The 25,212-nt window shown below is 38.9% G+C and overlaps 1 protein-coding gene across 4 annotated transcripts in view; it reads left to right on the top strand.

The window, feature by feature from the left end:
- Nucleotides 1-19,770, top strand: part of Tnpo1 (transportin 1) — an 87,366-nt gene extending 67,596 nt beyond the window's left edge. For 2 of the 4 annotated variants that reach the window (XM_006517636.4, XM_006517637.4), the window contains exons 14-24: nucleotides 232-403; nucleotides 1,814-1,900; nucleotides 3,211-3,477; nucleotides 3,559-3,646; nucleotides 5,291-5,389; nucleotides 5,839-5,934; nucleotides 8,606-8,681; nucleotides 9,535-9,634; nucleotides 11,387-11,461; nucleotides 12,226-12,368; nucleotides 14,169-19,770. In XM_006517636.4, the coding sequence (XP_006517699.1) occupies nucleotides 232-403; nucleotides 1,814-1,900; nucleotides 3,211-3,477; nucleotides 3,559-3,646; nucleotides 5,291-5,389; nucleotides 5,839-5,934; nucleotides 8,606-8,681; nucleotides 9,535-9,634; nucleotides 11,387-11,461; nucleotides 12,226-12,333 (1,168 nt within the window). In that variant the 3' untranslated portion in view covers nucleotides 12,334-12,368; nucleotides 14,169-19,770. The remainder of the gene's footprint in view (nucleotides 1-231; nucleotides 404-1,813; nucleotides 1,901-3,210; nucleotides 3,478-3,558; nucleotides 3,647-5,290; nucleotides 5,390-5,838; nucleotides 5,935-8,605; nucleotides 8,682-9,534; nucleotides 9,635-11,386; nucleotides 11,462-12,225; nucleotides 12,369-14,168) is intronic. The other 2 variants (NM_178716.3, NM_001048267.1) reach the window with 1 other exon arrangement.
- Nucleotides 19,771-25,212: the final 5,442 nt, after the last annotated feature.

Genomic DNA, 25,212 nt, shown 5'->3' with positions numbered 1-25,212 from the left:
TTCAGGGATTTAGATGCTATGGTTGTCAAGAGCTCCTGTATGCACTCGGTGCCACATAACACAGCCTCAGGCATCTACACATAAAGCAAATAATTTTCAATGAAAAAAAAAATTTTAAACCAAAGTAAGCATGCAGAGTGAGGCAGCAAGGTGCTCATGATGTGACGTGAAAGCATCTGCGAACTGGAGACCATTTATTGTTTTTCCTTTTGTTTGTTTTTCTCATCCTAGTGCCTTCGCTACATTAGAAGAGGAGGCTTGTACAGAGCTCGTCCCTTACCTTGCTTATATACTCGATACCCTCGTCTTCGCCTTCAGTAAATACCAGCATAAGAACCTGCTCATTCTGTACGACGCCATAGGGACACTGGCAGATTCAGTGGGACATCATTTAAACAAGCCAGTAAGGACCTGAGGGTGACTGCTATGGGGACATTACAATAATAAACTGCAATAAATACATAGTGTATATTACAAAGTGAAGTATGAACCGTTAGCGTTTCCACCTTTGAAAATCACTTACGGTTAGTACAGAAATTCAAGTGTCTGGAGGAAAGAGGGTAAAGAAGATGTTATAGTCTGGCTTTGCTCCTTTACTTAGTTCCATGTAAGCACCATTTCATTAACACTGGCATCAAAGCTGCTGCATCTACACACTCTACTTCCTGTTCAGAGTGTACCAGGCAGTAGGAGTCGCCTATATAAAGTGAGAATGGGAATGAGAGATTGAAAATGCTGAATAGCAGTACTGAAGTGTCTTGCTTCTAGTTGTGTAAAACATGAGTGAGGATTTGAAGTCTTAAGAACAAGAGTCAGCTGTCTCTGCTGAATATGAATAATATCTGATAAGACATGTGGTCACTGTAGGAAATGTGTTATCAGTAAGTGTAACTCACTCTTGTTTTAAATTATGCTCAAGATATTGGCTGGTTTGGTTCGTTGAGGAATAGGTCATGTTTTAAAGCCTGTGCCTTTTGTTTAATTAATGTGATGGTATTATAAAGCCACTGCCCGCTCTTCCCACCCCAAAACTGTTTATCGCTTGAAAATAAAACTTGTGATTTGGGCTGGAGAGATGTCTCTGGTTAAGAGCAATGGTTGCTCTTCTAGAGATTCTGAGTTCAATTCCCAGCAACCACATGGTAGCTCACAACTGTCTATAATGTGATCTGATGCCCTCTTCTGGCATGCAGGTATAAACGCAAATAGAGCACTCATATATATTAAATGCATAAATAAATCTTTTTTTTAAAAAGCTTGTGATTGCTGGACAGTGATGGCCGCACGCCTTTAATCCCAGCTCTTGGGAGGCAGAGGTAGGTGGATTTCTGAGTTCAAGGCCAGCCTGATCTACAGGGTGAGTTCCAGGACAGCCAGGGCTGTACAGAGAAATCCTGCCTCAAAAAAACAAAACAAACAAAAAAAAAGCTTGTGATCTAACAAGGTATGGATTATGCTGGGTTTGATGACACACCTAGTATCAGCACTTGAGAGGCAGAAGCAGAGGCAAATGGCTTTGGGGCCAGCTCTGACTACATAGTGAATACCAGGCTAGCCAGGGCTGCATCATAAGACTGTTTGAAAAAGGAAAAGAACAAGTAGTAGATCTTGATGGTCTAAGGTACTTACTGATAACACATTTTCTTTTAAAAAAAATATAGATTACTTTAAATCAGGATCATATGAATTAAAGAGTAAGTCTTAAAATGTAAAAATTTAACACAATTGCTCCAGATGGGTTTTAGTTTTATAGACTCAATGAACATGTTTGCAGATGATAGTGAAGCTTTTTGTTTTTCATTACGGTAAACAGGAATATATTCAGATGCTAATGCCTCCTTTGATCCAGAAATGGAACATGCTGAAGGATGAAGACAAGGATCTTTTCCCTTTGCTTGAGGTACGCTGAGCTGGTGACGTTCAGTTATTCTAACAGTGTCATTCAGTCACAGTCATGGCCTGAACCAGAATGTGTGTGTGTGGTAAAAATATCTGTCTTCACAACAGTTTCTGGTGCGTTGTAGAATAGCACATAACTGCTTTCTGCAGTTTGTTCTTTGACAGTATAATGTATGTTGGTCATATTTAACCCAAATCATCTCTCCCACTTCTAACATTGCAACACCCCACTACCCGCCCGGAGTGCACATGGGCCGGCCTTCCTCCCACTGCCAAGTTCTTTGTTTTATTTTGAGACAAGGTCTCAACATGTAGCCCTGGGTGTCCTGAATGAAACTTCTTATGTACACCGGGCAAATGTAAACTGAGAGGGATCCTCGTTTATGTCTCCTAGGTTCTGGGATTGAAAGGGCACATCACCATATCTTGGTTATGTTCTGTTTTGTTCTTCTTAAATAACCTGTTGACTCTACGCAATGCTGCCTTCCTGTATGGTCATGGGTATGACACCATCTACTAGAGCACGAGCTGCCTATCAGAGGCCACACCCCTAAAGAAAAGCAATTATCCTGTTGTTTGGCAGCCGTCAGTTACCAACTATTGCTGGCCCTCTCAATCCCCTCCCATCTGTTCTATAATATTGACCAGCTTGGTGCTGTGCCATTGTGAGTTCCCGAGGGTATTGGCCGAGTCATATCCAGAAGCCCACATTTCCTAGTGCTCCTCAGCCTCCATCTTCATCTTCCTAACCCCTCTTCCAATGATGTTCATGGAGCTGGGGCTAGCTGAGTATTCAGAAGTCACTCTTAGCTTTTGAATGCTTTCCAATGCAAAACAAGAAGTGTCTCTGTCCAAGGTTAAGGGTGTTAATCTATGACTCCTTAGCCATGAACTTTTGACTACGTTCACAGTACCAACGATGAGTTCTTTCCTGTGGAGCAGGCAGCCTTTGATTATATAGGAGTTGGTTATGGTTACTCTGTTAACCGTCATGTGGCGACTGTACATAGGAACATGCCGGCAGACTCACTTCCTTAAACTCAGAAATCTGCTCTTATGCTCAGGTTACATGTCACGCTTATTACACACAAACTCTACATGTCCTCTCACCTTCTGTACAGTTTAAATCACGTCTAGACTACTTATCATACCTGATACAGTGTGAGGTTACATTTTTCTGATGAATTGACAAATTGACTGTGAATGAGGTTTGAAAGAACCGGTTCATAGTGAGACATTTTTGCTTGCTTTAAAGCACTTATATTCTCTACTGTAATCTAAACCTTAATGTGTGTGCTTGATTCTTTTTAGTGTCTCTCGTCTGTTGCCACAGCCTTGCAGTCTGGCTTCCTTCCATATTGTGAACCTGTATATCAGCGTTGCGTAAACCTAGTTCAGAAGACTCTGGCACAAGCCATGCTAAACAATGCTCAACCAGAACAGTATGAAGCTCCAGATAAAGATTTTATGATTGTGGCTCTTGACTTACTCAGCGGCCTGGCTGAGGGCCTGGGAGGCAACATTGAGCAGCTGGTGGCCCGCAGTAACATCCTGACGCTGATGTACCAGTGCATGCAGGTGAGACCACAGGCGTCTGTGGGTGACTGGGGCCTGCGTCTTCGTTGTTACAAGAAGCTAATTTTTCCTGATTTCTTACAGGATAAAATGCCCGAGGTTCGGCAGAGTTCTTTTGCATTGCTAGGTGACCTGACTAAAGCGTGCTTCCAGCATGTTAAGCCTTGTATAGGTAGGAATGTTTTCTGCTTTGGGTGTGGGGTGTTCTACCTGTTTTAACTGTTTATTTTATATGAAAAAAAGTGCACGTTGTACAGGATTGGGGCAACTATGTCATTTTTTTTTAACATCTACTGAGTTACCACTGTATCTGGGGATGTTTGAATAGTATCAGTTTATAGAGAATGTTCGGTTCTAATTGTTTAATTTATGTAGCATTCACTTATAACAATATGAATTTGCTTTTTTGTTTTGCTTTTTGTCTTAATATGTAGTTCTGCCTGGTCTAGATTGACCTGCCTCCACCTCCCAGCACTGAGATCAAAGGTGTGCACCACCACACCCAGTAGGAATATGCTTTTTGAATCCTAACTATTTCTAGATTTTAAATAATGTCAGTGGCTATATGTTAAGTCATTAAGTTTTGGCTTAATACTCAAAATTATAATACATTGTTATGAGAAGCTGCTTACATAAATGTGTAACAAACATTTTGTGGATACACATTAAGCCTCGTTTCCCTTGTGTTGCTTGGTGTTTATAGACACAAAGACCATGCTATTTTTAAACTCAGTGTTTTTGAACTTGTCTCTTTCTTTCTTATAATGGTTTTCATTTCTAAATGGATCCGAGGTTTTGTCATGAGTTTACAGCCGTTTTTAGTGTGCTGATCCCAACTTTGGTGTCTTTAGCACACACTCCATTTCTCAGTATTTGCCATAAATTAACAGTTAGGTCTAGACGCTAAGCTTCAACTTGATCCCAGGCTTTATAGAGTGGAGGTCTGTGGGTTTATTAGTTTTTGTGAGTTTGTTGTTTGGTTGGTTGGTTTTCCTCAAGTTTTTATAGATGGTTTATGTGCTTGTTTTTATTTAGGAGATTATTTGTATGTGTGTTCCTATGTGTGTGCTGGCATGCATTATTAGACTGTAGACACATCCAAGGAGGCCAAAGGGCATTGTGTCTCCTGTATGTAGCTTGAGTTACATACAATTTGAGCCACCTAATATGGCTGCTGGGAACTGAATCTTGATCCTCTTAGAGAGCAGCAAGTGCTTTTAACCACTGAGCTGTTTTTCTCTCTGGCTCCAGTTCTGTGTGCTTCTTTAGAAGATACTTGGAGAGGAACTGTCCCTCTTTTTGGTAATGTTATCAACCACAGTGGCTATTAAATAGATAGTGGTTCTCAACCTGGATTAGGTTTGCTGTCTATGGAATTGTACAGTACCTGGACATTCTGTTTAACATAGATTTGTATTACTAGGTTAACAGATTTTGTGTGTGTGTGTGTGTGTGTGTGTGCGCGCGTGTGCGCGCTAGCATAGACAGATAGGAAAACATCCAGACACATAAGATTAAAAATAAATGCAGTGGGGAGCTACTACCTGAAGTATATATACTTAGGCCTCATATGAAAGTTCAATAGCCTGATATTACCTCTTGTAGTTTTAAGAAATTATTACCAGCTCCTTTAAAAATATTTATTTGCATACTTTATCAGTTTCAGAATTGACACTATATTATTTGTTTTATGACAAAACTTATTTTAGCTAGGATTTCAGTTTCTATCTAGATTTCCCTTAAAAGTAAGAAGTCTGCTGTTGACATGTATATACTACATAGCTTTATTTTATTATTTTGTTCTTGTTTTTCTTAGCTGATTTCATGCCAATATTGGGAACCAATCTAAATCCAGAGTTTATTTCAGTCTGCAACAATGCCACCTGGGCGATTGGGGAAATATCAATCCAAATGGGTGAGAGTATTTTCTTTTTAGCTGTATGCCTTAATCATTTTTTTTAAAGATTTATTTATTATATGTAAGTACACTGTAGCTGTCTACAGACACACCGGAAGAGGGCGTCAGATCTCATTACAGATGGTTGTGAGCTACCATGTGGTTGCTGGGATTTGAACTCAGGACCTTCAGAAGTGCAGTCGGTGCTCTTAAGCACTGAGCCATCTCGCCAGCCCTGCCTTAATCATTTTTGTCACTGTTCTGTTATTGTTTTTTATTATTATTATTATTATTATTATTATTATTATTTCTTTTTATTTATTTATTTTTAGTTTCTGAGCATTGGGAGGGAGAGAGAGGGTAAGAGAAGACTGACTGACTTGTTCCCAGTTATAAGGTTAGCCAAGCGTTGGTGGTGGTGTCTGACAGTTTCTCTTGCTCTTTCTGCTCTCCCCGTGGTGTGATAGGTATAGAGATGCAGCCCTACATCCCTATGGTGTTGCACCAGCTTGTGGAGATCATTAACAGACCCAACACCCCAAAGACGCTGTTGGAGAACACAGGTACCACGTAACTGAAGTGGTGAAGGGAAAATGATTGGCTTCGTAACTGTAAACTGAGATGCATAGAGAAACCGAAACAAAGCTAGCTTTGCAAACCCAGCTGTTACTGTTTGCTGTGTATTTAAATTCTTGAGAATGATGTCTTAGTTTAGCTATGTTCCATAGCCAGTTTACAGAAAAATACATTTTTCTACAAATTCTCATTTAGTCTTCTCTAAAATGTATTTTTGCTAAGATACAGTAAATATAAAAAGCAATAAGATCAATTGTTGAGTCAATAATTTATAAATGGCCAAAAATAGATTATAGTTCAGCAACTGATTGGCTAAAAATGGCATATGTGTTTTGTATTTCATCCTAAAATCTTTTTAAACCAGGAACTTAAGTGGCTCCTGGTGGGGTTTTTCTTCAGAGGCTTGTTTCTCTCGTGCATTTATAGAAAGCATGTTGGTGTTAAAGAATGCCTTCCATACAATAGCACATGTAGGGTTATTCCATCCTTTTCCCTCCACCCTCTCCAACTGTTGCTAATTAATATTTAAGTTTCATTTTTGTTCAGGGACATTTCTTTATATATTGAGGTAATATTCTAGTAGTTTCTTCATAGTTAATGTGAGTCCTCCCATTATAACTGGATGGAGATTAAAATAAGGTTTTCTAAATATGAAAGTTTTCAGGCATTTTAATTTTATACTTTTAAATTACACAGTTTACCCTCAAGTAACTAAAGTTTATAATGCTTATTGCTATGGAAGGAAATCTTAATTATGGAACAGTTATCTGACTGATTGGCTGTATGGGTACTGTTTAGTTCAAAGTAAATTACATTTTCTTTTTGAAAAGTTTAACAGTTTATGTTTAGGGTAGTTTTGAAATCTTGGCAGATATTTATCTTCCTAGAAAGCAGTACCTGTATATGACATTCAGAATGGAAATACTTGGCTATTATAAAAATATTGTTGAACCTAAAGAAAAGTTTCTATTTATCTTTTAATGTGAATGCATAACTGCAAATAAATGTTGAGTGTAATGTATGCTGAAGTTTCTTGTGGGATATCAGCTGGTGGATGTCTTCATATTTCCTTTAACAAATTGGCTTTATCAAGATTATGCTCTGGCATGATCACACTCAAGTAGTGATAAAATAGCTGATGGTGCCATACAAGCTGAGGCTGAATCAGGATGCAAAGCACTCCGGATTGGCTGAGTTACTTTGCCACAAGTGGCTACATAAATTACTGCCTTCTTCATTCCTTGCCCACAACAATGGGTTTTAAACTATAAAGTCAACATACATTTTAGCAACTTAAGCACCATATCCTCGCTATTTATTCCGAGGTCAATTCCTTAGTGTGTTGTATTTGTTTTTCCAACTCGTATATCCTACACTGAACTTTTTCAATGGACCATCATCTGCTCTCTCGCATGTCTCATTGGATTGTTCATACCTGCCTGTTTAATGAGAATGTTGCATAGTTCGTGTCTTTTGAACATAGGTTTTCTTTCTCTTGCTTCATATGAATCTGCTGAATTTTAGTATTATCTGTGTAGTTTGCTTCAAGTAATCCTTAAACATTTTTCTTTACCCCCAACCCCACCCTTTTTTTATAAAAGGTTAACCTGTAAGTTTTTGAGAGAACACCATTAAAGCACCTCATAGTTTGTTTTCTGTTTGTATTTTACCCGTTGTGTATAAATGTATTTACATGTATGTACCCTTGAATTGCAAGATGCAGTTCTGAGTTGCAGCTGTTTTAGCTTTTTGTTCATTTCAGGAATTCCTTAATTTTGATGGAGAGTGCCCACTTCAATTTAAAAAAAAAATCAGATAATGTACTATGGTATTATCTGTTTTGTATCAGGCCTTTTATAGGCCTTTTCCCCTATAGTCCATACCACCTGTCATTACAGTGAACTATGTAAATTTATTTCCGTTACTGTGCTTTTATCTTGTATGTGGTTAGAAGCTAGTGTATTGTTACCCATGTTATCAGAGGATAGTCAGAATGGAATCTGATACACTGGAGCAATTTTCAGTTTTTGATTCAGTAGACACCATGGTACTTAATGTCTGACAACTGATTTTTGACACAAGCAACAAAGTCCCATTAGTTTGAGAAAAGTTAACTTAAAAGCTACCAAAATTTGGGTTAATATCCCTAGGTGATTTTTAAAGGTTGTAATCACTTACAAAAAGTTGAAGTTTTGAACTAATACGCTACAGAGATTGATGTTTGAATAAACTATTGATAAATGCAATCACATTTCCTGATAATTCCTGGGGAAAGATTTCCTCTGCGATGAATGCTGACTGACTTTGAATGAAGACCCTCTAAGCCGCTCACTTAATAGCTCAGCTCTTACCATACTTGATATTTAGGTGAGCGAGAAAAACACTTGATGGTTTTTGGTGTTCTCTCAATCTTTAGTTACTTTAATTCCTTTTGTTTTCCTTTTCCAAGAGTATGCATATATATGTTGCTGCCCCTTCCATCAGGGGGTGGTAGTAACCAGCACTGGTGAGATCTTATGTTTATTATCATACACAAATTCTGTTGGTTTCTGTTTCTGAGTTATTTGTTGTTTTTTCTTTATTTTTTCTCCTTCCCCCTCATTTGCTCATGTCTTGGTTGGCGTTTGGTGGTGTATAACCGTGATTGCGTTACCTTAGCAATAACAATTGGTCGTCTTGGTTACGTTTGTCCTCAAGAGGTGGCCCCCATGCTACAGCAGTTTATAAGACCCTGGTGTGTATTATTCAATCTTTTTTTTTTAATTCATTTTTCTTCACTCTTTCTTTCTCTATCTCACTTTTAGATATATTTTCAGTTGGTTACAAAAATCACAATCCTTAATCATTGCCAACCATGTGACTAATCTTGTCCTATCAGGTTTGTGAGGTTTTTCAGTAGTATCGTCATGTATATTTATTTTATGTTGTGGCTAACAACTAATGGATGCATGGGATAAGATTGTCACATGCTTGCTGTGTTTAAAAGCTTGATTATACATAAAAGCAGTTAAATATCCACCAAAAAAATTAAGATGCATGCAAATTTTTATAAATTTAGGTTCTTGCATTACATTTCTTTTAGAATTAATTTGGAAACTTGGATTGCATTAAATACATGTTTAAATTTGTTATGTATAAAATCTTATTTGCTTGTTAATGTCAGAGTTAAAACATCTACACCCTAAGTGTATAGTGATAGTTTATATTGTGACAGTATAGCCTGTGTTCTGCTTCTTTCAATCGATAATCTTTAAACTCAAATCATTTTTAGTAGTGTTTAATGGAATACAAGACATAAAACAATTTTTAAAAATAATTTGGTAATATATTCTCTTTGTCTCAGTCTGATTGACAGTTTATGTAAGAAAGACTAGTTGTCTATTTTTATAGATTCACTGTTAACAATATTGAGATGAGACGAGTCATAAATATAGGAATATGAGAAACTTTTCTGAAAGTTAAGCTTTCTGAAAATGTAGTATAACCATTATCTTTTGTGATGCCTATTCCATTAAATACTGTCTATTAGCATTGTGTTGAATATGCTTTTTACTTTAAATACTAAATTCAATTCTGTAATTCAATAGGTGTACCTCTCTGAGAAACATAAGAGACAATGAAGAAAAAGATTCAGCATTCCGTGGGATTTGTACCATGATCAGTGTGAATCCCAGTGGCGTAATCCAAGTAAGGTGTTCACAGGGCTTTGCTTTCAGTGGGCGATATGCTAAATAATAAATTTTTAAAGGGTATAGATAGATGTTCAGGCTTTAATTACGTTTATTGTGTATGGACACGCATGTGCAGTGGCACATGTGTGGAAGTCGGGACAACTGTAGAAGTTGGTTCTCTCCCTCTAGGAAGTGGGTTCTCGGGGCTGACCTGAGGTCCTAAGGCCTGGCAGCATCCTGCCCTTGTTTCTTTGCAGATTGAGAGGGGAAGGTTATATTGTTTTCACCTGGACCAGGCCTTTTCCTGCACTTTTACCTCATTTGTTTACTTGGTGCCTCCTGTCCATGGATAGAGCTTTACTGAGTTTGAACTTAAAAATAGCAAATAAAGCCAGGCGTGCTGGTGCATGCACGCCTTTAATCCCAGCACTTGGGAGGCAGAGGCAGGCGGATTTCTGAGTTCGAGGCCAGCCTGGTCTACAGAGTGAGTTCCAGGACAGCCAGGGCTACACAGAGAAACCCTGTCTGGGGGGGGGGGGGGAGCAAATAAAATAGAATATTGATTTATTCTTTGAAATTGTTTTGAAAGCTTATTTATTCTATTATTTCCTAAGCTCATGTTATCTTTAAACATTTTTTAAATTATAGTTACTGTTTTTAGTGTATATGAATCTTTTGCCTGGGTTTATTTCTGTGCTCCTTGTTGGTACCTAGTGTCTATGGAAGTCAGAAGTGGGTGTCATATTCCTTGGGATTGGAGTTATGTAGGGTTATGAACTGCCATTTAGGTGCTGGGAATCAAATCTAGGTTCTCTGGGAAAACAAACAAACAAACAAACAAACAAAAAAACCCAACTATTTCTCTCTAACTGCTGAGCCATGTCTCTAAACCCTCTCTAGACATTTAATTATTTAGTGACAGGTTTTATATGTAGGAGTTCAGTCAAATATTCCAACTGCCAGTTTGTCAGTCACAGCATAAAACAAACCATTGAATTCTACACCACATGCTCAAAATACAGAACATGTGTACAGGATCCTACATTAAATACTCAGCATTTGGTTGGCTGGCTGGTTGGTTGGTTGGTTGGTTGGTTAGTTGCTCCTCTCCAAGAGCAGGTGCATTCTCAACCCTGAGCCATCTCTGCAGACCCTGGTTGATCCTTTTGAAATAGAGTCTCACTGTGTACAAACTGGTGCTAAGATCTGAACCCAGGTCCTCTGAAAAGGCAGCCAGTGCTCTTAACTGCTGAGCCACCTCTTGAGCTCTTTATTTACAGTTTTAACATAAGATGTGGAGGTTTAGATGACGTGAAGACTCCTACTTTGAGTAGAGTGAGCTTTATCGAGAGGGCACTTTGTGTACTATATCAAGATGGTTTTTAAATGTAGTCCCCTTCTTCTATTTCGGACTAGTCACATGTAATGTAAATTCAGATGGTTTTAGGTTACTTATAATCTAATCAAAACTTAGTTGTTAGTACTGACTTTATCTAGTACTTTCAGACCATTTCTAATGCTAGACTGAGTTTGCTCTCTCTTAGTACAAAATAGAGTAGGACATTAAATGCCAATGTGATATAAATTACTAGAAGGCAATGAGTTAATAGAAATGCTAAAAAGTCACTTCTAATTCAATAATGGTTGTAGTTGATTTTAAATGTTTTTGTTTTAACTAAGTCTGTAGTGACAGGCTCTGAAATTTGCATGTGTTTTACTGAATTTTGTAAATATAGTAGCAATCTAAAATGCCTCTTGCTTGTTACAGGATTTTATATTTTTTTGTGATGCTGTTGCATCATGGATTAACCCAAAAGATGATCTCAGAGACATGTTCTGTAAGGTAACGACTAAACATTTATGACTGTTAACTCAGAGTTGAAACGTTTGAGTTCCTCTTTATTTTAGTCATAGATTCTTCAGAGCATTATTGATTAACTATGTGAACTAAATTTTTAGCAAAAAACTGGTTTGATCTTAGGATATGTAACTAACATTTGACAATATTTTTCCAATTAATATTACTAGTTCATATTGTCTTACTATTGCAATTATGGAAAATAGCTTGAAGTTCTCGAGATGAATTTGGAATAAAACTACAAGTGCCCTTCCCAGAGATTGAGCTATGTTCTTCCTTTATTAGTCCTCTCTTCTGATTGTAGTCTGTACTTAGCTGTAACAGAGTAAGAAATGCAGTACTGTTACATACTTGAATAACTTCATATTGAACGTAAGTGAGTGTATTTACAGTCAGAAGCCCAAAGCTTGTATATTTATTATTTGAAATAACCCAACATTTTTAAAAATTTATCCATTAGATAGGTTTCTGTTTGATTTTTTTTTTTTTTTTTTTTTTTTTTTAGTTTAATATCAGAGATTTCTTGTACATCATATTGCTAAGGACATTGCCTGAGTTTTAAACTTAAAGCATGGAGGTGGTTTTGGTGAAGTCATACGGTATAGAGAGTTTAATTAACAGGGTTTGAGAATTAATACCTTGAAATGTTTAAAAGTCATAATTAACATCAATAATGTTTGACTCCTAAAGCTATATAGATCTGAGGTTTTATCTTTATTAATAAGTTAATAGCTTGTCACTCTTTGCAGATCCTTCATGGATTTAAAAACCAAGTTGGGGATGAAAATTGGAGGCGATTCTCTGACCAGTTTCCTCTTCCCTTAAAAGAGCGTCTTGCAGCTTTTTATGGTGTTTAATCTAATACACTTAAGCTGCAGTCCCAAAACTAGGGGTAAGTTACAAGTTTTAGAAATGTTCAGAGTGAAAGACTAATAGTGTGGTCAAATAATGCTCATACCCACACACACTCTCTTAACAGAGATCCTGGTTGGTACACTAGTTTGATATCTACATTAGTTTACTCTTCTCACTCTCTTTCTGTACAAGAGCGGTTAGTCACGGTGGTGGGGAGCAGTGGCAAAAGTGGTTCATTTTTGAAGCCTTAACTTTATAATTTTACACATGGCAAGGGCAAGAGGCTTTATGTTATAACCTTTAAGGAAACACATTTAACATTGAAACTGAATTCTGGGAGTAGATGATGTTTTACACCCTTGTGTCAGGCACCCACATTCTTTCAAAGTTGTTCATGGAAGACTGGGTTTGAAGAAGTCCAGAGCCAAGTGCTTTGGGTGTTTGCTCTAGATAATCTCTGTTCACAACTCCAGACTAAGCTGTTCTTGCTTAGCTACGGTTCCCTTGGTGAGTTGTGCTGAGAGTGAAACTGTGGGCATAGTGACAGAGCTTGGTGTGTTTGCCTTGCACACTATTTAGACCAGTACAGTGAGCTCAACCTGAACACAACCTGAGACCTATCTGAAAGCCAAAGGACACACTAAATGTGTAAAAATGTGGATTTTACTAAATTGTAGTACCCTGTACATCACAAGGGTTGGGATTGTTTCATTTTGGTTTTTGCTAGCTGCTTGTTAAGTCTGAGCCAGAAAGATTCATTACCTGAGTTACCTAGCCTAGCAGGGAGTAGAAATCAGTTTGTAGCCTCAGACTCTCTAGGCCCTCTGTGATGTTCACTTCAGTGAAGAGCCCTCGGTGTCAGCATTTGCTTTCTCTGATCCTAAGAATGCACTGGGGTGGGGGTGGGGGGGTGACTTAGCTCTGAAGAGGCAGTCTTGGTAGTGTGTCTCTTTGGTGTCTCTTTGGTGCCACCACCAACTAAGGTTAACTGATGATCCTGCTTCTGGATCAGGTAGAAAATAATTGTTTCCTAGTTAGATTTAAGAGTGCCACGGTGGCCTTTATTCTTGCTACTTTGTGTTCCCATTTAAAAGCAGGAGAATAGGGGCTGGTTGTTACTTCACTGGTGGGTTAATTAACCACTGTGAATTCATTCAAACATTTACCAAGTGTTCAAAGTTTGATTGTTTTTTTTTTTTGTGAAAGGACCATTGTCAGACATTGGTTTAACCAGCTTAGTAGTGTTGATTTCTTAGGTCTATCTTCACATTGAACTGTGTTAGTAATTTTAAAACTTCACATCAGCAACATGAGATTGCCTGAGAATATAGAAAATAAGCACATTAAGTAGTTGAAAGGAGAACTAATTAAGAACATCAAGAAAATGGGTGTGTGTTTTATTTCTGGACATTACTACTTTCTGACCCTAGTAGGGTAAAATTAGAATTTGTTTCCTTAGACATTGGATAAAAAGGAAAGTGACTATCTTAAATTAAGATTTTATTTTTTAAGAAAGTAAAGTGGCATTATGCAGGAAATGTTCAGTTTGAATTTAGGGCCATTCTGCTAAAAGAGGTAAAGATAAGTAGCATGCAAGGCAGGATTCATTATATGAAGCATTAGACTCTGTATGTTCCCAATGTGGGTTTGCCTTCCTTCATATCTGATGCAGACTGTCCAGAGTCTCAGAAGAACATAGCATGATCTTAGTCAATTTGCCCATTTTCTTATTTTCTCTATTGCTAGAGATAGAATTGTTATTGGACTGGATTTATGCTCCATTGGCTCTGAAACAGAGGAAGGTATTAAAGATGAACTTGGTTTTGTTTTTTTGCAGGTCCGTCAGTCTTGGAGACTATGGGAGCCTCTGCACCCAGGGAAAATGTTACCCTTTACAGGGGGGAAGGGTAAACCAGTAGGGAATACAGTACAATCCCAACCCTACTGGGAGGGGCGGGAGGGAGGTGTTGCCGTCACTGTACTAAGTCGATGTTGGGAAATGTTTTAACATCTGGAGCCTTTGTGGGTGGAAATCTGTCTCCAATTACAACTCTGCACTGGATGTGAAGAAGCAAAAACTATTCCGTCTACTCACAGAACAGTACTTTCTGGAATATTATGGGGGATTGTACCAAAACAAGAACCACTTAAACAATGCCTAGGGAATGATAAGGAGGAGGAAAATCCCAGGTCCACAGCAAAGGACACCTAAGAGTGGGAGGCTGCAGCAGTAAGGTGGCTTTTTATCAAAGGTTTTTATATAAATTTCCCACGTTACGGGGCCTTGTTTTGCATGCTGATGAAGAACTACTTAAAACTAACAGTTAAAATCAGCTTGCCTCCCCTAGTAGAAGCAGGTTCTTGGAAGTTACAATTTAAGGTACCCCCAAAAAGTTGGAAATAAAAGGAAACAAATTTGAACAACGAAGCACCCTGTGACATGCCGACGCGCCACTCCTTTATCTTTGCGGGCTGGGCAGGGAGGGAGGAATAACTGGGGTCGGGGATCAAACGAAAGGTGACATCTAATTTCACATTAAAATGTTAGTGGATATAATTTCATGGTTGTACTTCTTAGATTTAATTTCTAGGCCAACACGTTATCTTAAGGTGCAGTTTTAAGGTTCAGGCATGCGCTCTGGCTCATAGTGTTTGAAAGTGATGTCCATTAGTGGGACCGTAGCATGCTTGCCTCGCATAGAGTGCAGTTGGTATTCATTTACCTATGTGCGCCAGTTTGGGTTGCCGTTACCAGTTCAATATAGCCCTGCATTTAAAATTCCTTTTAAGATTCGTGGATTTTATTTTTATTAAGTATATAGATATATAAAGTACTGTAGTTTACAGCTAGGCCTTGAGATATCTTTTTAGGATCTGTTAGGAATAAGATTGATATTGTATTGTGTGTAACCTGCACAATGTGGAAAGCTGATGAACCTGTGCCTCCGTGCTGTCAGTGTGGTGTGCTTTCTGCATGGTTATATACTACTAGTAACTTTATCAAATTTCAAATTACATGGTAAAAGATCTGTAAAGGCTGCATCCATGTTAGTTGGCACATAAAGGCAATTAATTGTAGAAGTTGAAACATGATCGCTATATTTCAATGTTTATTCCCGTTCAACGTACTGCCTCTAAGCTTTCCTTTAATTTCTTTATTTTTATTTTTGTTCGAAGCATGATCTTAAAGCTATGTTTAAGTTAATGGATGTAATGCAGGGTTCCTACACTGTATTGGCGCATGTTGGTGGCCCTCTGTGCCCTAAGCATATGCACATGGGGCACATACACAGCTACAGAGTGAGAGTTGGTTTGGATCCTCTTCATTTCATTTGTTTGCCTTTCTGTTATTTTTCCCTCTGCTTCTATGTATCTCTGTGAATAAATCCTTGTTAAGTTAACCCTTTGCTCTTCCTCCCATGTGTATTTTCTTACATACTGTGAATGTGAAGACCCTAACTGGTACACTTGATCTTATGTCCATATGAAAGTGCAAATCTTTATTAATTTGGATTGCCTGAGCAGTGTGTATCCCATGATGATGAAGGGAAATGGAGAGATTTTTCCTTTTAGCTCTGCTGGTCAGAGATTAAGCCACACCTTTCCATTTTTCAATGCTGCATATTTAATCTGCAAAAAAAAGTTAAGCCATAACAGCCTTTTTATATTTTAATTTGTCACCTTTGCATTGCAGAATAAATACCCAATAACCGTTTTTATAGGAGTTGCTCCTCTTTGCATGGTTCTGTTCTATAGAAGTGACTGATAACAGCCATTGCACTGAAGTGTGAGCTGTCCGTGTGTGACTTTATAAATACAGTTTTAAAACATTTCACATGCATGGTAGCACGCAGAGGGTTTTGTTGTGGATGTGTTTGTTTGTTTGTTTGTTTGTTTTAACATGTTCTTTTACTTTCTTTTCTTCTGTTTTGGCTTTGCAAATTTCAGTCTGTGGGGCCTGAAATAAAACCATGTATAGTGCCCAGTCTCTCTCTCCTATTTTTTATTTTTTTAAGCTAGACTCAAGGGTGTGTGGTATTTCGCTTTTTAGTACATTACTTTACTGGAAGCTTAAAATTTGCTTCTCAGTTGGCCTTTAGAGCAAGAGTGGAATAGCTGTTTTATTCTTAGGTTGTAGAATGCCTTGTAGTGCTTCATATACTTTGGGGACGTAATATAGGAGATAGTCTTACATAAGTAATATAGAAACAGCCACATTTGTCCATTAATGCATAAGAAGCAAAGTAAAGTTTTCTGGATCTGTGATAAACAATTCTTTGTTAATTAAAGGCAATTTTATTACCTGTCTAATTAAGAATATATTTCCAAGTTAGCAGTTATGCAGCTCAAAAGCAGTATTTGGCTTTATAGTAAATTTGTTTCTAAATCTAATAACTTTAAAATAGAAACTTAAGTAAATATGGCTTACACCCTAACACTGGGGTGGTTTTCTTTTCTAATGTAGCTTTCCCTGTTGAGGCTATTGTTTCTTCTTAATTTATATTATATTTTAAACAACATAGTATATAGCACAGGAATTTGCAGAAGCCATTTAAGTTTTTTGAGGTCAGCGCTGAGTTAGCATTTATTGTTTTGATGAAACGTGACACATCATGGGATATATATATATATATAAAGAACTTAATTCTTGTGGTGCAGTCTTGATAGTTTTGAATGTTGCTTAAATGTCTATGAGGTTGCGAGTTTGTCATTGTTACATTCCAGTGTTTCTGCCTCTTGGCATGCTTAAAGCACGGCTTACTTCATCTGCTCCTTACACACTAAAATGCTCTTAGTGTGCTCAACTACAGAGATAGCCGCTGCTGAGTGATGTAGATTTTCTACTTGAATATTTTTATGTTGTAGGAACCTCAGGAGGTCAGTGTTTACTGTTTTATATATGCCTTCTTTTTCCTGTTTGAGCTTCTCTCTCTGAAGGATTCTAACAGAACAAAAGCTGCTGATCAACCTAAGTTGGAAACAGAAAGTGTGTCTAGTGTCATTGAAGTGCGTGCTTGGCAGTTCCATGTTACCTACCACCCATTAGTTAGCAAGCGAACTTAGTGCCACAGGTGTTCATTTACTCGGGAAATGGTTTTGCTTTTTGTATTGTCTAATCTCTTTAATGACTTCATACTGTGTAAGGAAAATTACTTTTGTATTGTTTGTTGGTTATTTCCAAAATAACCACCTTGTAAATACCCTTAGAGCCAGCCCTGATGCTTTACATCATTGCTACTTGATTTTGTTATGCAACTCAGATCTCAGATCTCAGAATACTTAACCAAGCCATTACATCTTAAAACAAAACAAGTAGCATACATTTTGTAATTAACATTGATAAACACTGTGATTTTTTTGGTTAAAACTTTTTCATTGATCTGAATTGCTTAAATTGCATATATTGTAAAATAGAGTCAGATGTATATTTTAAAATAATTTCAGCTGACTTTCCTCTGACTGCTTTGTCTACTCAGTTAGAAATATTCAGATACAAGTTTTATCTCAGGTGAATATCCTTGTATCGTTTTGCTTTGCTGACATGTTTATAAAGAAAGACCATCATACTTAATAGTCTTTGGAGGTTTGTAAGGTGTTTTTTTGTTTTGTTTTAATGTATTTTATTGATTATCTTCCCGGTTAGTCGATTATTTTTCCTCCTCCAATTGTTTTACCAGACCAGAGAGAGAAATAAAAACCTCTCCTCACACTTGGTATGGAGACTCGACTGAAAATGAGTTGAGTTTGGTCCTCTCCTTTTCCAAACACTCAGAACACAAAAGTGGAATCTTCTCCCTACATAAAATTTTGCAAAGTTGGGGTGCCAGAATTAAATTATGTATTAAACTCTTGTCTCCATTTAACACCTTTGCAGTGAAAAACTTTTTGCTTCATATAGTTAATTATATTCATATTGAATGTATTAACAGATAGCAGTGCAAAAGCATTCTTCCCAAGAGAAGAGTGTACCATGCACGTCTGCACCCCAGGCCCTTCCTGAGTCTTCAGGTGCACACAGCCTTCTTGTGGAGCTACTTTTGCAAATATTACAAGGTGGGGGGACACTAATTGTTGCTGCTAGTGCTGTCTAATAACGTGGTCATTGGAATCTAAGGAAACTAGGGTCTGTGGTTAACACCCTGGGATAATTGTGATGGGCAGATGCGCAGTAATGGCCTGTGTTGGTAACAATATTATCTAGTTCAATGCCATGCAGTAGCATTGTATAGCAACTAGTGCATTTCATACTGTATTAAATATGGCACTGCTTCTAAGCCTCGTTCCAGTTAAGTTTCACATGACAGTTAGCTCCTCTGACCTGTCTTTCTAGGTAACTGGAAATGAACTTCAGGCTTGATACAGATCTTCTCCCTGTTGGTATTACATATATAGAGATAATTCTCAATGCCTAATTAATATACTTATACATTTGTTAAGGTATGCGCATAATTACAGCAACTGTTTTTATAGTTTGTATCCCAGAGTATACTGTGTTGAAATAAGAAGATGCATAGCAGCTGAATGCATGCATGACTTTGAGGGAAGTTAAGACTGGTTTTCTTTTCCCATCTCTGCACATTGAAAAACCAAGCCAAGTCTATTTGCCAATGATAGATCACTAATTACAAAGCTAGTAGTTCTCCTTTGGGTAAGAGTCTGTTTGCCATACATCACTCTTCCACTGTGGCTTGGTATTGTGCAGATTACCTCTTTGATAGGTCTAGTCACCTTGTTCAGTGCCTGTCTAACATGGCTAGCTACAAGGCAATGTTGTCTCCTCCTAATGTCCACCTCAGTGACGAGGTTCCACACTGTCTCCTCACCTCTTGTCACGGCTTCCCTATGTGGATATATAAAGAACCAAACTGATTCGCTGTTGTTTTTTTTTTTTTTATGGAGATAATAATTAGATAATACTATGTAATTAATTTTACTCAGTAGATTATCATCTTAAGAGATGCTTAAACATGGTAAATCACTTCATATTATGAAAGTTTTACACTTAGTATTCATGTTAACATTGGGTGCAATAACTTAGTAGTACTTGCTTAGTTATAAATAACTGGATCTTTCTGCTGACAACTTAGGTTGTATGAGTTATGCTTAAAAGCTTTAAATCGGATGTTTCCTGTACCTGCCACACTATGTTAGAATGTGTCCTTCAACCATATCCTGCAACTTCTCAAACTGTACTAAATTGATATTTCTTGAAGTCTAACTCTGTGCTAACAGATCTTCATTTTAAATAGAATACGGTTTTAATTTTTGATAAGCTGCTGAATTTTAAAGAGAGTTTTTTGGGGCCACCAAATATTTTGGATCATGCAGAGAATATATATTGTACTGTAGTAATTTTGTATTTACATTTGTATGATGTGACATAATAGATGTGAATGTTAATCACTGCTTGACTATGTTAATAAAGTTGTTTAACTATAGACGTTGCACTCTTGATTTTTAATGGAAAGAAATTACCTTATCTTTGTCTCCTTCCATTTTGTGTCCTAATAGGTTTGGTGGGGGCTTTGGGGGACGGGCATTAAAGTATTGTGTGCTATGTTTTTATTTGTTTTGATTTGCCTTAGCTTACACATTAGTGACCCGTTGTTATCCAAACAACTTTTTTTTTCTTATTTATATACAACAGTAAAAAAGTTTTGCATACATTTTAGGTAACTACTATTGATGCTTTTCTATTTGAGCTGAGGTGATTAACTGCTTATGGGTGATTAACTGCTCTACCAAGGGAAATGGCTGAAGGTGAAGCTGGAGCCACAGAGTTGATGGAGGAGCCGTACTGGGTGTGAGGAGTTCCAGTTGGAGCTGCTGTCCTGCAGAAAATTAAGGCTTAGAATTTTTTGAGTTAACACTTCCAAGTCATTTCCTCTTCAGGTTGTAATCACCTCACGTAATTGCATGTTACCAATTAAAATGTAAATATATTGATACATTCCAGAGTGTATGCATGTAAACACTGTGCAGTGGATTTTTTTCTTACTGGAGATATAGAACATTTTAGATGAGTCTAGGGCCTGAGACGAGTCACTGCACACAATTGTGGTGAATAGCACTGAGATACTGTGTTCTCTAAGACATCTCTGAGAAGGAATCTAAGATTCCGGGTATGGGGTAAGGTTGGGGAGGGAGACGGTCCTGAAAGTGTCTCCTGATCATTAGTTCGGGATTTTAGTTTGCTTCCTGCAGCAACTGCTTCTGAAGATAAAAATACTGATATTTTAGTGAAAGTGCAGTCTTACTAGTTTCATTCAAATGTTTTTTTTTTTTTCTCAGTTCATAGGACAGTTCTATCATTGAGTGAATGGGTCCATCCATTTCTGACTGGCATTTTTGTGACGAGTTCATAATCTGACATGAACAATTTTACACTTTATGTGATTATTTAGGGGCCATGATTAAAGGGGCAGTGGGACTACACAGAGAGGACATTTTATAAAAAGATTACTGTGTTTTACTAGTAATGTGTTAATGTTTCTAGGCAGTAACATCCAGATTTGACAGTTAAGCTAAATAAATGTAGCTACATAATACGTGACTTATTTTGTAGTTTCTACAATGGTCCTATTATTGCATGTGCATAAGTTATTTCTGAACTTTTCTAAGTGGACTAGTGATGGGTGTATGGATGCTTAAACATTTGGCATTCATTTACAGTAATCTTTTTGGTGGAATGGTCAGGCCAAAAAGTAGTGGTTAAAGCAAGGTTATGTGATATGTAGATTTTTTTTTATAGCCAGCAGCACCTTATGTGCTCTAAGTTGTAGTCTAATGACATAGGTTTCTAATTTGAAGAAGTTCTATGAATAAAGTATGTTTCGAATTGTAGACTTAACAGTTACCCAAGTCTTGTGTTGAAGACACTATTCCTAGTCACACGAGGGTAGCCTTTTGAGAGCGAGCGTGTAAAGTAGGATGTTCCATGGTTAGAGCTACTGTAAAGACACTTTTGTCACTGCAGTAGGCCAGAGGATGTCATTTAAGAAAAAGTCTGAGGGAGTGATGCTGTTGGTGATTGGGGGGTAGATGGTCCCAGGTAAGGGAACAAAGATACATAGCCTGGATATTTGGATAACACATAAGTGTCTAGAGCGAGAAAGAGAGGTTTAAAAGGTAACCGAAAGCCAATGGAAGGGAATGATACAAACTGAGTGCCCTATAGCACTAAGGTAGAAGCAGGGTTGGGGAATGCTGTTGTGGTCAGGGTAGTATTGGGGAAAGGTAGAAGGACTGGATATGAAATAATCAGGATTTTGAGACTATGTGTTATGGAGGGGGGAAATCAAATGGCCCTTCAAACCTTGGGCATGACAAACAGCTGAAAGGATATAACTACAGTTAACTGCAGTAGGCTTGAGGTATGGACGAGTGGTAGGGGAGTACCTGAAAATGCTAGAGCACGTGAGGCATTCCAGCATTGGCACTCAAAGGTGAGTAAAGAAAACCAGAGGAGTTGACTGGGGAGAGGGCTCACTGTCTGTCTGCTCTGAGTTCAATTCCCAGTAACCACATGGTGGCTCATAACCATCTCTAATGAAATCTAGTGCCCTCTTCTGGCCTATAGGCACACATGCAGGCAGAACACTACACATAATAAATACATCTGTTTTAAAACAGCACTTACTGGTGCCAGGCAGTGGTGGCACACTCCTTTAATCCCAGTACTTGAGAGGCAGAGGCAGGCAGATTTCTGAGTTCGAGACCAGCCTGGTCTACAGAGTAAGTGCCAGGACAGCCAGGGCTACACAGAGAAACCCTGTCTAAAAACAAAAAAAAGCACTTACTGTTCTTGTTGGATCTCCAGCGCTCACATGGTAGCGCACAGCTATCTATTATATGATCCTGTGCCATCTTCTGGTGTGGTGCCCATACACATGTAGATAAAACTTAAATACATAAAAAACAAGCCTTTAAAAACAAACAGATGCAGCTGGGCGTGGTGGTGCACACCTTTAATCCCAGCACTTGGGAGGCAGAGGCAGGTGGATTTCTGAGTTCTAGGACAGCCAGGGCTATACAGAGAAACCCTGTCTCGAAAAACCAATATAAAATAAAAATTAAGGCAGGCAGAAAATAAAAATTGGTTAATACAGTCTTGTATTTTCAGATGCATGATGCAAATTACTCCTGTAAATAACTTCCAGAACTAAGCCCAGCAACATCAGAACATTAGACTATTGTACTTCAAGGCAGTGAGCAAGATGGGTTGTTTGAGAAGCTTTGAGCACTTACCCCCACAAAATAGTACATACTTGACATTAGAAGCTGGGGTCCACATAGAGAGAGGATACAGTATTTACCGTCTTGAGCTTTGATTACCTATTATTTTCCAGTTTCATCTACTTTTCTTCAAATTTTATTTTTCTGTGCAGGTTTTCATTACCGATCTGTGTGTCACAGAGATAACTGCTCATGTTTCTTGCTTTTGGGGGTTGGGCTTTTACCACAATAGCAGGATGGGTCTTAGTGTCCACTGTCAGATAAGCGCACTGAAGTGTTAGAGTACGCTATGCTGTGCAGAGCTGAAATGCAGCCCCAATGTGCCTGCACATGGACAGAACGTGAGATCCATAAGGTTAGGGGAGCGGGAGGGTTGTCTGAAGCTGCCCAGAACCACATTGTGCTGCACAGACAAGCTTGAGCCTCATAGAATAGTCACAGGAAAGTCCAACAACAGTCTGAAAAATAAAATGGTATCAGCCACACTTTATATTTTGTATCCTCGAGATTAGAAAATTGTAATTTATTTTGTATAAATTAGCATAAAAGGGAGAGAAAACTTAGAGACAGGGTTTCTCTGTATAGCTCTGGCTGTCCTGGAGCTCACGTTGTAGACCAGGCTGGCCTCGAACTCAGAAATCCGCCTGCCTCTGCCTCCCGAGTGCTGGGGTTAAAGGCGTGCGTCACCACGACCAGCGAAAAAACTTTAATAACAAGGCTTTGTGGTTTTTTGGTTTTGTTGTTTTTCTAGACAGGTTTCTCTGTGTAGCTCTGGCTGGCCTGGAACTCACTCTGTAGACCAGGCTGGCCTCGAACTCAGAAATCCGCCTGCCTCTGCCTCCCAAGTGCTGGAATTAAAGGCGTGCGCCCCCACTGCCCGAATCTTGGGGGGGTGGGGAGGTTCAACAGGATCTGTGTAGCCTTAGCCCTGTCTCACTGGCCTCAGACTCAAAGTGACTTGCCTAAATTCTGCTTCCTGCATTCTGTGATTATTATGTGCCACCATTCCTGGCCTAATTTGCTCTGGCAAGGGAGGGTTTCCGGGGTGTTAGAGTCAAATAACATCAAGATCATATATGGCGATCTGGGGCTGCCCACCTCCAAGGACCCCCCCCCCCCCCAGGGTTTTTCTGTATAGCCTTGGCTGTCCTGGAACTCACTTTGTAGCCCAGCTTTCCAAGGGCCTTCTAAATGAGCTGAGGAGTCTCTTCGTCTGACCTGTGAGAGCACGCTCCTTTAGACCCTTAAACAGACATTTGTTCCCTAGAACCCTATCTGTTCCCTAGCCCAGGCACCTGTGGGCTGTGGTGCTCGGGCCAGTGTACATGACCACCCTAAACCAGAGTAGTCCCCAGTGGAAACTCAGGTACAGCATTCAGTAACCTCAGTTGAGCTATCAGAATTTCCTCAGAAACCTCCCAGCAGCCCTTCAGTGGCCCTTCTCAGTTAAACCATCTTTCAGGATGGGCTTGAAGGAAAGCCACTGGTCATGGGAGAGGAGTGACCTCCGAGACAGAAGGGCAAGTAAGTGGCTTCTGAAGAAATCAGGCACGAGCTGGAAGGACTGACTCCCTTTTGTCTTTCCTTCTCTGAATCTCATTGGACTCACAAAGACACACACATATCATCAACAACACAGAATACCCAGAAAGGGCACTTGCAGGGAACAAACAAGACAAATTTGGGAAAATACAAACATGAGAATTGGTAGAAAATACTAGCAGAGTGGAGCTTAAACCAGGAACTGGCAGAGGCTATTCTAGGAACTAGCTGAAGCACTACACCCCTGGGCTAGTCCTGTAGGATGCACCAGCTCCTGGGGCTGCAGCTCCCCTATCGGGCACAGAAAATTAGTTACTACTGCAGATCTGACCAGGAGCAGAAGTGAGGCCAGTCTCTTGCCCATCCTTGTCATACCTGAAAGAAGCCAGGCTCTTTCTTCCCCACCCATGCCATTCAGTGACTGTATGGCTCATGTGGGAAGAGTTTGCTTTGCAAGAAAATTAGGAAATGCATAAACTCTAACCTCCAAACTGGCTGTTAAACATCCGCCAAACAGCATAGCTCCAGGGCCAGCTAAGATTGGAGAATGGACAATGCCCTGGAGAGTCAGGGAGACCAGCCCTAGAGGTCAGGTCACCTATAGCCTGTTCCTACCCCAACCAAAACCTGTATTCGCTACCAGGTAAACTGTCCTTTTGAAGTGAGGATCTCCCAAACTACAGATAGGAACAGGAAGTAAGGAATCACCTTTCAGCCGAGCAGTGGTGGCGCACACCTTTAATCCCAGCACTCAGGAGGCAGAGGCAGGCGGATTTCTGAGTTCAAGGCCAGCCTGGTCTACAGAGTGAGTTCCAGGACAGCCAGGACTACACAGAAACTGTGTCTAGAAAAACAACAACAACAACAAAAAAAACAAAAAACAAAAAACAAAAAAGGAATCACCATTCAGGGGGAAAATGGGCTTGAAAAATAGCATCAAATTTAGGAGCAGAGCAGGGCTACCCTGACATAACAAAGGTTATTGGGCACAGATACGAACTTCACATTTAAGTATAGCTAGTATCCTCAGAACCAGAGACACTTGCACATCTATGTTCCTGCAGTCCTGTTCACAACAGACAAAAGTATAGGACCTGGGCTGA

This window comes from Mus musculus, chromosome 13 (assembly GCF_000001635.26).
Source record: "Mus musculus strain C57BL/6J chromosome 13, GRCm38.p6 C57BL/6J".
Taxonomy (NCBI): domain Eukaryota; kingdom Metazoa; phylum Chordata; class Mammalia; order Rodentia; family Muridae; genus Mus; species Mus musculus.
This window is presented reverse-complemented; position numbering and strand designations above follow the sequence as displayed.